This window comes from Crinia signifera, chromosome 5 (genome assembly GCF_055691185.1).
Source record: "Crinia signifera chromosome 5, ASM5569118v1, whole genome shotgun sequence".
In the NCBI taxonomy this organism is placed as follows: Eukaryota; Metazoa; Chordata; class Amphibia; order Anura; family Myobatrachidae; genus Crinia; species Crinia signifera.
This window is the reverse complement of record NC_139221.1, coordinates 144,883,958-144,897,826: the sequence shown is the minus strand read 5'-3', so window position 1 is coordinate 144,897,826 and position 13,869 is coordinate 144,883,958. Positions and strand designations below refer to the sequence as shown.

The 13,869-nt window shown below is 40.3% G+C and overlaps 1 protein-coding gene across 2 annotated transcripts in view; it reads right to left on the bottom strand.

The window, feature by feature from the left end:
• Nucleotides 1–13,869, bottom strand: part of CDH18 (cadherin 18) — a 621,311-nt gene that overhangs the window by 47,451 nt on the left and 559,991 nt on the right. For both annotated transcript variants that reach the window (XM_083188094.1, XM_083188093.1), the window contains one exon: nt 661–914. In XM_083188094.1, the coding sequence (XP_083044220.1) occupies nt 661–914 (254 nt within the window). The remainder of the gene's footprint in view (nt 1–660; nt 915–13,869) is intronic.

Sequence of the window (13,869 nt, the reverse complement as noted above, 5' to 3'; positions counted from 1 at the left end):
GAATAGGTGCAATCAATGATTAGTTCATTCTAAGTGTGAGAACATTCGTTGTAGACAAAGGAATAGTCAACATGCCTAGGTACTGATATCTAATCAAGAACAATTGAAGAGACATTTCCACATCTTGCTACTCTGATTACCTTTTCAATCCACCTGTCCATTATACTTCCCAAAGACAAGGAGCATCCTTTTTACAGCTATTGCTAAAGTGAGTTCCAGATGATTTTGATGCATTAAGACCATTTCAAACTTCATTTCTTAATTGTAATCTAAAACAAAGATGTGACTTGGCAGGAGTGACAGCCAAATGACAAATTTTGGCTTTAGAGTTATAGATTACTAAAGCTGTTTCTGGATTTTTGGTCTCATTTTAGCAGTTTCTATAATGAGGACAGATGCTGAGAAAGTCTGACATGGGAAAAAAACCCTTAGGTCTTTTCATCCTTCACAGAAGAAGGACATATAAGTTAACAAATGCCAAACAATTCCAAGATTTGTTGGGAATGGATCCCAGGCTGAAATATATAAACCCTTTATGAAAATAAACGACTGTAGTCCAAAAATAATTGCTTTAAATTGTATTCTAAAATAGTTTATAACTGAATGCATAGTAAATAAAAAAAAAATTAAACATTTTTTGGAATTATAGAAGGGTCTTACCTTACTAAGCTACTAGCACTGTCCGGATCATGGGCTGTCACCATTCCAACAATGGTGCCAGTATTTGCATTCTCATATACATCCATCTCATAAGAAGGCTTTGTAAACAAGGGTGGTTCATTGACATCACCAACAATGACTTTTAGCATTGTTGTATCTTTAAAGGGTCCCAGGTGAGAAAATTGTGAATCCAAATGAGTATTCACGCCTTCAATGTTAAGTGAATATAACTTCTTTTTTTCGTAGTTCAATGGCTGGAAAAAGATATACAAAACTTATATATGATAAACTGTAGTAGAACTCACTGAAATCTAGCAAGTTATATTTAAAAAATTATAATGTTTGTATTGTACATTTTTGCCACTAGATCAGGCGTTTTCAGCATACTATACTTTAAGGATTACATTAATAACCCAAGTTATTACATCACCAATTTCTATAAAGGAAGCCTGAAAATGTTATCTGTCCTATACTAGATTTAGGAAGTATTTAAACTAATAATTAGATTAAACTCTCTATGGTGATCACACAATAATAAACTGCAGATACCATATAACAATTTCCTAATACTTTAAAGCATGGGTCTTCAAACTGTGGCCCTCCCGATGTTGTGGAACTACATGTCCCAGCATGCCCTGACAGTTTTGGCATGCTCTTATTGGAAAAAATGTGGCAATGCATGCTGGGACATGTAGTTTCACAACATCTGGAGGTCCACAGTTTGAAGACCCAAAGTGGCTTCAAAGTGGATAACCCAGCTCATGACTATACTCATTGGTGCGAAACAAAAGGGGATGGGGGAGAGGGAGGGCCGAGGTGCACTGGGCTACTTTGACAGCAGATAAGAAGGCGTACTCCAATCAACACAATCAAAAAATATATAGTTTGTAAAGTTGTGGAGGTGCTCCCAGGGAGAAGGGTAAATGTCGACAAAAAAGTAAGATATCCAAGGGAGGATATCTAAGAAGTCTCCCAGGTGGGGCACAGCCTTCTAAAGTTTGATAACTGTTAAGACTAAATTTTATTAGTTAAAACGTGACCCTATAGTGGGTCAGGGTGGACAAAAAAGACAAAGACAGAGACAGACGGATAACACTTTAACCAATATTATTCAGAGAAAGTAGTGAAATATAATGGATTCCTATTATATCTTGTATTCTCTATGTCTGTGGATAGGGAGAGGAAATTACCTCTAAATACAAATAACGGCAAATAAATACTCTAAATGATCCTATCAGACAAGAGAATGCCTCCGCTAGCCATACATGTTCTCAAATTTGAGAGTGAATATAGATGCTCCCTGTAAAAAACGGTAATGAATTAAGAAATGCCACCAAGGTATCGGTGGGTAGAAAAAATAGAAAAGATTAGTAAAGTACCTGAGTCTTTTTTGGGGTGCTAAGGGAGTGGCTGCTGCCTGTGCATGTGACAAATGTCAGTGAATGCACAGTTGAGCGGACCCCGAGAGCGTCACAGGTGTCAGAATGTAGGTGAGAGGTTTCTGCTGTTTTCAGGGGTGACCTGCCTGGCTCTGTTATCAATTAGACAGTGCAGAGTCGGGTCTCGGGTCCCCTGGAAATGAGAGAACCTTGAGTGGATAAGGCAATAGATAAAGGGTACTCCCTCACTTAATCCCTGGTGTACGCTGCTGTCCTCTGTGTGCAGGAATGACTGCAGTGAACAGAGGTTGAGCGATACTTCCCGGGTGGTGAGGTGTAGAAAAAAGTATAGATTGCACACCAGTTGGGGATGTCAGGGTTTGTCTGGATTTTTCTCCTGTTGTCAAATAAATGGCGTAACAGAGATAAAACACCCTGGAGATCCCACTATGCGCTGCTGGTGGTATCGTGCAAGAAATAGTAGGCAGGTAATAAAGAAAAAAGATACTGATTTAACAAAATGTTACACAATTAGTGGATTCAGATCTGTAGCGAAAGTTAGTTGGCAACACTGTGACACTTTAGATGATAGGCGTCAGCTTGGTGCTGCTATGTGCTGATCCCTCTGCGGAGCACTTATGGCACTGTGCCCAATCTGGGCCGTCAATACTATATGTGTGAATAACAGGTGTTTTTGATATGCCTATAAACGCAAAAAACAGTTTAATTCACCATGCAGCGCTCAAATTGTGCAGGATGCTGATATCTTTCTTCACCCGGGCACAGTGCTGCTATAGGCTGATATAGTTTTATAGAATTGAAGCAGAATGTACTGCAATATCTGTCACGGATTGATAACAAATATATGATTTAAAGTGCTACTGTGAGCTAATATAGTTAGCAACCCTGTGACAGATTATATGACAAATATTAGGGTAATGCCTGTAGAGCTGATACAAAAATTACTACTGTAGGCTAATAGTCATATAAACGGTAGGCAGATTAAATTAACAATTTTAAAGGTGATGCCCCTATGGGCTGATACACTCACGATACTGGACCCCAGGCGGTTATCACGCAAGCAGGAAAGGATCACGGCAATGGATCCAAGTGAGATGAAAAACACTTGAGGCAGGGAGGGAGGCACTGATGTCTGGGCGATGATGTTCCGTATATCGGCACCAACAGTGGGAGTGTGTGTCACCGTTCTGTCCCTGCGTTGGAGTCTCACAGTTGGTACTGTGTATTGAACGGGACCCGGCAAAGGTAATTATAGATGTAGATGCCGCGATCCCACGAGCAGCACTGAGTGTCCAGGCAAAGCCGTCGGGAAGTAGCCTGGATGCAGGAGCTCGTGCTGCGGGTGTCCTTGGGCAGAAAAGGTTAGGATGTCAGTGCCGCAAACCCACGGGCAGCACTGAGTGTCCAGTCAGAGCCGGCGGGAGGCAGCCTGCGTGTAGAGGCTAGTGCTGCGGGCGTCCTGGGGCAGAGATGGTATAGAGGTATAAATGTTTATGCCGCGATCCCACGGACAGCGCTGGATATCCAGTCAGAGCCGACGGAAGGTAGCCTGGAAGCAGGGGCTTGTGCTGCGGGCGTCCTGGGGCAGCTGTAGTCCCTGTGAGGCTGTGACAGCCGGCAATGAAAACCGGCAGTATAGCAGAGAGCCGCTGGTTAGGATGTCCGTGAGCTCTGAGGGATGATCAGTAAATATACAGGGGAGCAAATGGCAGATAAATGGGGCGAAGGGGGGTCCCGCTTGTACACAGCGGGGACCGGTCCGAGACGTACGTTTCACCAGAGGCTTTCTCAATCGGAGTTGAGTGTACAATTTGGTCTTCAAATTACAGATGTTTTTAGAGGGGTTGAGATATCACACCAGATTTTTTCTATAACCCTTAGCTCAAAATATATATTCTTAATTGGTGGATAGCTTGTTGTATTAGATCAGAATAGTCGTATAGTCTGATATATATATATTTATATATATATATATAATATGTATAACTTTATATTTGATGAGCATGCTTCAATATGCAGAATAAAGGTCTGTACATGCTGAGCGATATATACGGCACAGCTGATATCATTAACAATATCATCATTGCGGCAAAAATGGAATACTGAACAATAGCGTTAACAATATTGTTCAGTGCTATCACCGGGACCTCCACCAAGCATGCAGTCACTGATGATATCATCAGATTGGACTGCATGTTCAAATGATCGGGCATAACATTACCAATCCGCAGGAGCATGCATCAATAATGATATACTTGGTACACACTGAACCATATGAATGATGAGATCATTAACAATATCATTATCATGCATATCATTCAAACCTTTTTATTCATCAGAATGTCCTGTAATGGTTACCTTATATTTGAAATATAACCTTTTTTTACACAAAATTATTTATTTGAATTTATATAACAAATGATAGCGACACTGGCATTTTTAGCAGATATTTTGCACATCTCTCCCTCAAAGGGTAAAGAAGCAGCAGTACTCTTTGACTCCTAAACTAAAAGTTCTCTGAGCTATAACCTTTTTCATCTAGAGCTATAATTTTTGAGAGGTTAAAACTGTAATGACAGATTCTTATGAGTTAAGTTCACATTAGTGTTGAAAGATTACTTGCAGCAGTCTTTTTCCCTGCAAAATGTATCCAAAGGGTTCAGTCTGCCTGTCTTGGTGGTTCTTTATTTATGTTACTCTGCAGGTTAAGTTTACAGGTAGATGAAATGTTGCTGATCTTATCTGGTCAATGGTGTTGTGTGAAAATTATTTGTCTACCAGACCTCTCCACAGTGCTGAGAAGCTGATTTACAGGCACAGTATCCTCCAGTGGGCTGAGTAAGAGCCCTCTGCAAGACTGTCAGTGCACTGTTCCTCCTCCTAATTAACCCCAGGGTTGTGTGTCTGTTTTGTTGGTTTGTACTCTAGCTACCTTGTCAGTCTGTCTTTTTCTGGATACATCAAAGCACCCCCCTCAGTTAAGCAGCTCAACTCTGTTATTTTCAACCTCCAAATCAGCTATCTCCCCCAATTGATGCTTGACAAACTGCCAATAGCAATTCTTCAACACCAGGGGCACTACACCAGTCCACAGCACTCCCAGCACACAATACTGCTGTCCCCATCGCTCATACATAACATACACTACAGTGTTATACATTCAAAACACCTATTGGTATACACTATATATATATATATATATATATATATATATATATATATATATATATATATATATATATATATATATATATATATATATATCACCTCAGTCATATCTTACATATATGGAGATCCCTTTTTTCAAATACCCCATCCTCTGGACATGGGGATAATTTATAAAATGTATTTGGTAAATAATTATTGTAATCCCAACATCCTTACTTGTCCTCTTTAGAGGGTTTGATACATGTCTCCCATTAAGCTCTAATGAAAACACCCTTGAAGCAGAAGCAGGCAACAAAAAATTCCAATAAACGACTGAGTGATTTCTTTCAATAAGAATAGGAGAAGTAGGACTCTTATGCTGGAGACAAGTGTTCTAGGAGTTTGTTTGTGTATAATATAAAGAATGAAAGGCAACAAGCAGTTATGTGCTTTTAATCTTACAGGACACTATCCCATTACCCAAATGCCTTTTCGGACAATGGATGGATATTACAACGAATGTCCAAAGACCAACTACCAACCGTATTTATCAGCTGAAAATTGTCCCGTGATCAGGTGAAAACACAGGGGATCGAAGATCAGCCCACATCCCCTGTTTTATTACAGGTCCCTGTAGCTGCTTAGTGGTGATTATGCATCATTTTCGATAACAACAGGTATCAAGGAAAAGGATTCCGGTATTGGTACAGGTTGAGTATCCCTTATCCAGAAGAATTTCGGATAACAGATAATTCCGTATTTCAGAATATTTTTATATTTCAATGATGCCTTTCATTTATGTTGTATAAACACATCAAACACATGAAATACACACACATGTATATTATTTGTGCATAAAACAAGGTTTCAAAACATGAAACAAAGTTTGTGTACTATCTCAGACACTGCTTTTAAATGCCAAGCAATCATTTTCTTGCAGATATTTAGTGCCAGTTGGACAGGAAGGTTGATAACGAGTTACCAACACGTGGTGGGGGCGCAAGGTATATGAGATGCCTTGTCAAGCTGCAGTGTTAGTGAGGGGTAGTCAGCCCCTAATGGTTACAAGAAAAAAAAGGGGCACACTGTGCTGTGTAACAGGTGGATAATTAAATAATGTAAGGAATATATATTGCTATATGCAATTAAATTTCAAATCAATTCTCATAGTGCCAATTCAGGTTTTTAAAAAAATCAATGACATTTAATAAGAAAAACATGCAAACTTTAAAACATGATATATCATAGAGCCAATAAATAAATGGATAGATAGATGTTATGAGAATTTTTTTTAAGTATGTTAGTTACATATCATGTCCTCAGATGTTTTTAGAGATGTCCCCAGAATTGATTTTAGCCAAATACATTTTTTTTTTTCACTTTCTGGAATGTATGGTTTTCGGAATAATTTGGATAATGGATATTTGGATAAGGGATACTCAACCTGTATATAATGGATGGGATTTTACTTTTCCAAACAGTTAATTCTGTTTTGTTCTCTTCCTCTCTCTGATAATGAATACATCTTAAGGTGCGTACACACGGGGGCGATTTAGTGCAAAATCGCAGGAAATATGGTCGCTGAGCGACCATATTGCCCGCAATGGGAGTGTGCACCGGCTGAATATATCGCCGGGTGCGCGCTCCCGTTTTTGCCCCTGTGGTGATCGCTGGTCGCAGGAACATGCTCCTGCGACCAGCTGATTTCCACTGCCGGGCTCCCCCCGGCAGTTTCTTTTTCATCAGCGACCATCTCTGGTCGCTGATGTAAAGGAGAAACTGAGCAATATATTGCTCAGCCATATATTGCTCAGCCATATATGGCTGAGCAATATATCTCCCCCGTGTGTACACAGCATAACAAATCATGCAGTTTCAGCAATCTCAACTTTTTTTATTATGGTTTAACTAGAGGCAGCTGCAGATCCAATGAGAGGGGAAGAAAAGAAAAAAAAAAAAGAATTGTACAGGAAAGAGAAATGTCATCCATTATGAGCAGTTATAAGACAGAACTAGCAGGGTTTAACATTTGGGGCAAAATGTAAAAGGGTGGGAGAATCAGAAATTGAGAGATTTTGGGAGAGTTTTCCCATTTTTTTAAAGCAGCAATCATTTAGACTTTGAAATTGATTGATTTTGCATGTAATTGATTGCCGGTTTAAAATTGATTGATTTTGCATGTAATTGATTGCCAGTTTAAAATAAAAAAAAAAAAATCTTGCAAAATATCTAAATTTCTGATTCTCACACCGTATTACATTTGGGCCATGGTTTTGTAAGGCAATCCTACACTCTGACTGTGCAAACGTATCAAACTGCCATGATTCTTTGCACACATGCACTTTTGCAGAAATGTAAGGGATGTATTAACTAAAGCTGGGTACACATATATGCAATCGTCGGGCCGTTCTTCCGTTCTGGGTCGAACGTTCGATTGTATAGGTGTGTACGCTGTCCCGATTCCTTCTGTACGATCGATAAATGTCCAAAAACGGTCTTGTCCATCCATTCTCGGTCAGTCGAAGGTTCAGTGCTGTTTAATATTCATCCGACCGGACGGGCCCATATCGGAACAAAAGTGCAGAGTGTACGCACGTTCGATCGATATGCTGGCCGTTCTTGCGATTATACTGGCAAAATTGAAATGCCCATGTGGGTGTTCCATAGCTGCATGATCTCTCCTACCGCACAGGAAGCATTCACCTCTCCCCATGTATATTTAAAGAAATAATCGTTGAAATATGTATGGCTTAATTTCCATTATTCTTTATAGCATTTCAATAGGGAGTATATATTAAATATATATATATATATATATATATATATATATATATATATATATATATCGGCTATGATCTTTTTTTATCATTTTGACAAACCCTTCTTGGTGTATCCTGTCTCTAGTCACCCCACCGGCTGACTACATGTAGACACACACCCATCTTTATAGGGATTTGCCATACGTCTGTCCCTAGTTACCCTGCCGGCTGACTATTTAGATGCGTACCCCGTCTATATAGCAGTTTAGTCACCCGGCTGACTAATTTCACTCACGTCTCTATGTTTTGGTATACCCTTAACCCAGCCCATTATGATAATTTTGTTTATATATGACGTGTCAATAGTCCAAATCGAGAGAGTGGTACAATATTTTTGTTGCGACTGTTTGGACGGGTGTAGGTCAGACGTCGCACGTAAAATTGTACAGGTGTGTACGTGTGTATTGGCTGGTGTTTGTGGACAGTCAGTCGCATGTATGGTCGATCGAACACTCACAAGAAAACAGGGATTGTATATATGTGTACCCAGCTAAGCGTGAGTTTTTAGAAGTGGAGATGCCAATTGTATTTGAGGCATTATTTTCTAGAAGGTGCTAGATAAATGATAGAATAGAATTGGTTGCTATTGGCAGTATCTGCACTTTTCTACAAATCAAGGCACACATTGGGATATTGGCTATTGAGATTAGTTTGTAAAAGCAACACAATAAGCAGTATGCACATACACAATAATAAACAAATACATAATACTGTACATTATATAGATTACATATGTTCTCTACTTCTTAAAGTACAGCTTATAACGGTTGAAATTTACTAGGATGAGAGATTCAGAAAGTGAGAGATTTAGTAAGAAATGTCGAGTTTTTTAAAGCAGAAATCATTTACACTGCAAACTCAAACTGGTTTTGCAGTGTATAAATAATTGCCACTTTAAAAAAAATGGAGATTTCTTACTATACTGTATCTCTCACTTTCTAAATCCCTCATCCTAGTATTGTTCCCCCAACATGTTAGCATTCTTCTTGTAGCCTAAACTTTTGACATTACAAACATCAATCCACATGGCTTACAAAAAGGGAATTTTTCAGTTCAACTCAGAAAAATAGTTCTTGTTTTATTCAGATAATCTAGATAGAACAATAGATTATGGAGAGTACAGAGATGTAATAAAATTCCTATACAGGTACAGCCAAGACAAATGTTTCCCAAGTGTGCACTTCTAAGTCCTATTGAAATTTCCCAAGCGTTTTCAGGCTCATAATAGCAACATGTTTCATTGTGTTTTGCTACAAAGGAGCAGGATGAACAAACAACAGTGGCAGATTTTATAGGTTAAATCAGGGTTATTTGGTGTGCTATGCTGGTCCATGAAATGTCTGTTCGGCAAAAGTGAAATAAATATGCATTTATTGACTAATGATTTGTCCCCAACCTTGGAGATTTCATTAGGCTTTTATTTTACTCATATCTGCTAGATCTATAGCCTTTGTGTCTATGAACAAAATCACACACTGTATGACCTTCATGTTTTTCATTAGCATTACATTACCCTTTATGCCATCTGTTCAAATGGGGTAGATGTTTATATAAAATTTCACACAAATATATTTCAAGCCACAATAGTTGGTAATTAACTCATGTTTACTGGTAATTATTTTGATATATTTTAATTAGTTACAATGAAGGTGTTCTGTCAAATGTAAAAATAGAGGAGCTAAAAATACATTGTTAATTATAAGATATTATATATATATATATATATATATATATATATATATAGAGAGAGAGAGAGAGAGAGAGAGAGAGAGAGAGAGAACAGACTCTTGTTTCGCGCCACAGGTTTTTCGGTTGCTATGATAGGGCTGCCTAATTTACAAGATCCCCTGTTGGATAGGGATAAGTAGGGAGAGTATGGGTGACAATTGCAAGATGGCGCCCTTTTATATGACCTCAGTAATTGGGTCAATAATGCCTTGTATTCAAACTTCAAAACAAGTAAGTCCAAAGTTTATAAACATTTATAAAAAAAGTCTCTTGTTCCACAACAATGTAAGTGGCTTTTCCAGACTTATAAAAAGATTCACAATATTTCATTTATTCAGACTAGCAAACAGAACGTTCACACACACATTTCCCTTGCAATCCTGAAATTTTACCAGCTGCCACTACAGATTATTGGCTTCTTATGAATCCTATATATGTAGGAGGAGAAGTTTGCAGGGCTGCAATCTACAAGATAGCATACCAGTAGCAGGATGCCATGCTATTGTCAATGCCCATACACTGCAGTATGAACAGTGCTTTCCCTGACTGCCTCATCTGCCAGCTCTGAGATGCACATGAGATCTTGCAAGATTTTACCAGTGAGACGATTTGGACAAAATTATGCTAAATATCTCAAATTCAGAATTTATTATTATTATTATTATTATTATTGTGATTAGTAGTGCTTACTAGTTGAAGTGTGCACCTTCATTTTCAAATTTTCTATGCTATAGAACCGACAATTTCTGTATAGTGTGTAAAATGGCAAGAGGTGACTGCTCAATCTTAATCCTTGCTCAATCTTAATCCTTCCAGATCTCTCGGTAGCTTTTGATAATGTGGACCATGAATTACACAGTTACTGTATTAGCTGGTTCAAATAATTTATCACTGGTAGGTCACAGAGAGTTTCATCTAGTAACAATGCAGGGAGGCAGGGACCCATGCATGCAAGTGTTGGGGCAGCAGGAGTGGTTAGTAGGGGAAGGGGCAGAATCTGAACCATGGACATGGAGTACAACAAAGGCATCAACTAGTGTGCCAGGCACTGATGGACGGAGCAGCACAGAGACTGCCGGGCACAGGAAGAGGGATACCACTGGGGTACTGCACAAAGGGGATCCTGGTTAAATAATAGGGGGGAGAGGTAGTAACCACATTACAGTAAAGGACAGGGCCAGGAGGGAGCGCGGCTAGGCGACATAGGGATGGGCACCGCAATTTATATAGAGGGCAAGGAGGTGGGAGCTGTGGGATAACCAGGTGGGAGGGGGATATGCATATCCTCCAACATCTGAAGGGGAAGTATAATTGCTCATTGCCAATGGGGGGGGGGGGTGCTCATTGCCAAGGGGGGTGAAATTGCTCATTGACAAGGGGGGGATTGCTTGTTGCCAAGGGGGGTGAAATTGCTTGTTGCCAAGGGGGAAGGGAATTGCTCATTGCCAAGGGGGGGAGGGAATTGCTCATTGCCAAGGGAGAGCTGCCGGATGCACACAATTTAATGAAATGACAGCCCGACAGATAGAGCTCTGTGTGTACTGCTCGGCTGTAAATAGTTAAAGCAGCCTGGTCCGTCTCAATTTTCAATTCTCTCACTGGACCACAAGCCAATAGGAGCTCGGGGTCCAGCAGCCAATCAAGAACAGCCATCAATGCCGCTACTGTTGGAGGGTATGGATATGTGGAGGTAACTACCCCGTGCAGTGGCGGGGTCCCTTCAGCCGATAGGCAGTCAGTGGCGGGGTCCCTGCTGCAGATGGCAAGTGATACAAGTTCCCATCCACTGCAGGGACCCCGCCACTGACTGCTCATCTGCCGCAGGGACCACACTACCTCCTCGGTACTGCACGGACCCCCTACAGCACTGCCTCAACCCATACTGGCACCATTTACACTGGCCTCTACCCAGGTCCTAGCCGTGTTCAACCCAGATCAGGATCAGGACCTGGGTAGAAGTCCCATGTAAATGGACAAGGGTTGACCCATTTACACCATCATTGACCCAGGTCTGACCTGCTGCTGACCTCAGTTTTTGCGGCGGTGTAAAAGGGGTATGACTGACTTTCACAGCTCTAGATAACGAGGTCCCAGGGTACCTGAAACAGCTTCTGATGCTTTACTAACTTCCCCATATGAGAATCTTCTACTCTGGAAACATTCAAAAGTAGACTCAAGACTTTCTTGTTCACCCATGCATTTCACTAATCTCCCTTATTAAGTTTGTTTTTTATTTTGTGCTGTAAAAGGCTAATGCAAGCACTTTGAGTCCTATTAGGAGAAAAGTGCTATATAAGTGACAATATTTTTATTAAAACAGAATAAACCTAATCCTGACTCAATAATTATATTTTGCTCATTGTGCTAAAAAACCGAAACAATTTTAAATCTACAGTATTACAGGTATTGGCAAAGACGTGTTTCCATTATGATATTTACAAACGCTCCATAAATAAATATTCATGCATGTAGGAATATGGGAATATTTGATTTTTTACTTTAGTATAAATCATTTAATTAATAGAGAGCTGATGTCAGCCACACATTCCAATCACCTTTAAATTGATTATAATTTTTCAGGAAATTACTTTAATTAAGAGGAATCTAATAAATGCATCCTGAGAACAAATTCTATTCCAAGCATATACTAATTTGTATGCAGAATACATGGTGAACTTTGTATGTATTTTCTTGTACTACAATAAAGACATGGTTACATGCTGCATATTGATTAAAGAAAAGAAAGAAATTAGAACATCATTTGACTTGATTTGATAACAACAACTAAGCGTTCAAAGTAAAATAATCAATGATAACATTTTACTTTGACATTTTGTTTTTCAAAGCATTGCCTGAAGCTAAGTAACATAAACATACAGTATAAACTGGGTCTACTTACCAGAGCTAACTGATGTACTAGAAAGTCTTTTTTAATTAGTTGTTTCTTTCATCACATAATAAACTAATACGTGACTTCAATTGTACAACATGTGCTTGCTTGTAGTGAATTTTTTTAATGATTTGAATCAGTTTACAATTTAATAGCATTTGCCCAGTTCATTGGATTCAATCCTTTTTGCCCTCAGTCATAGGTTTTGGCCTTGAGTGTATAAATTATGAGTTCAAATTCAGCTTTTGTAGGCTGCATTTAAATCAATAGGTATTAAATAATAAAACAATCATTCTTTGAATGCCCATTGACAGAGTACTTTGTTATTTAATAATGCTAATTAAAAAAAAGGTACTCTTTACCTAGAACGGCGCCAATCGCGACCATCGCGACCATCGAATGCACTAAAAAACGGGTGTGATGCGATGCCCGCGATGGCCGCGATTTCCCATAGGGATCAATGTTAAAAGTGAGATTGGACGCGATTTTAGTGTTCAATGCCTCAATGCCCGCAATTTTTACATAGGAAACAATGTTAAATGGGCCACAGAGCCCAAATAGTCACCGTGAAGTCTGAAATGGCCCCCACAATTGTTAACGCCACCCCACGATCAACGTCAACCCGAAGCGTGGCGAGCGCAGCGAGGCCGCGAGGGGCGTCGGTACGCGTCCTCCGACCTTTTCATACCCCCACTATCCACGTCGGCGTGGAGTTGAGAATAGAATAGTGTGGCGAGCGCAGCGAGCCACCGAGCCCGAAGCGTGGCGAGCGCAGCGAGGGGACGCAGCGAGGGGACGCGGATACCTTCACAGTTATACGCGTCCCCTCGCGGGCTTCCCAGGTGTCCATGGCGACGCGGACACCTGTGAAGCCCGCGAAGGGACGTGTTTACCTGTGAAGGTATCCGCGTCCCCTCGCGGGGCTCGGTGTCTCGCTGCGCTCGCCACACTATTCTATTCTCAACTCCACGCCAACGTGGATAGTGGGGGTATGAAAAGGTCGGAGGACGCGTACCGCCGCCCCTCGCGGACTCGCTGCGCTCGCCACGCTTCGGGTTGACGTTGATCGTGGGGTGGCGTTAACAATTGTGGGGGCCATTTCACAGTTCAAGGGCACTATTAGGGCTCTGTGGCCCATTTAACATTGTTTCCTATGGCCAAATCGCGGGCATTGAGGCATTTAACAGTAAAATCGCGTCCAATCACAGTTTTAACATTGATCCCT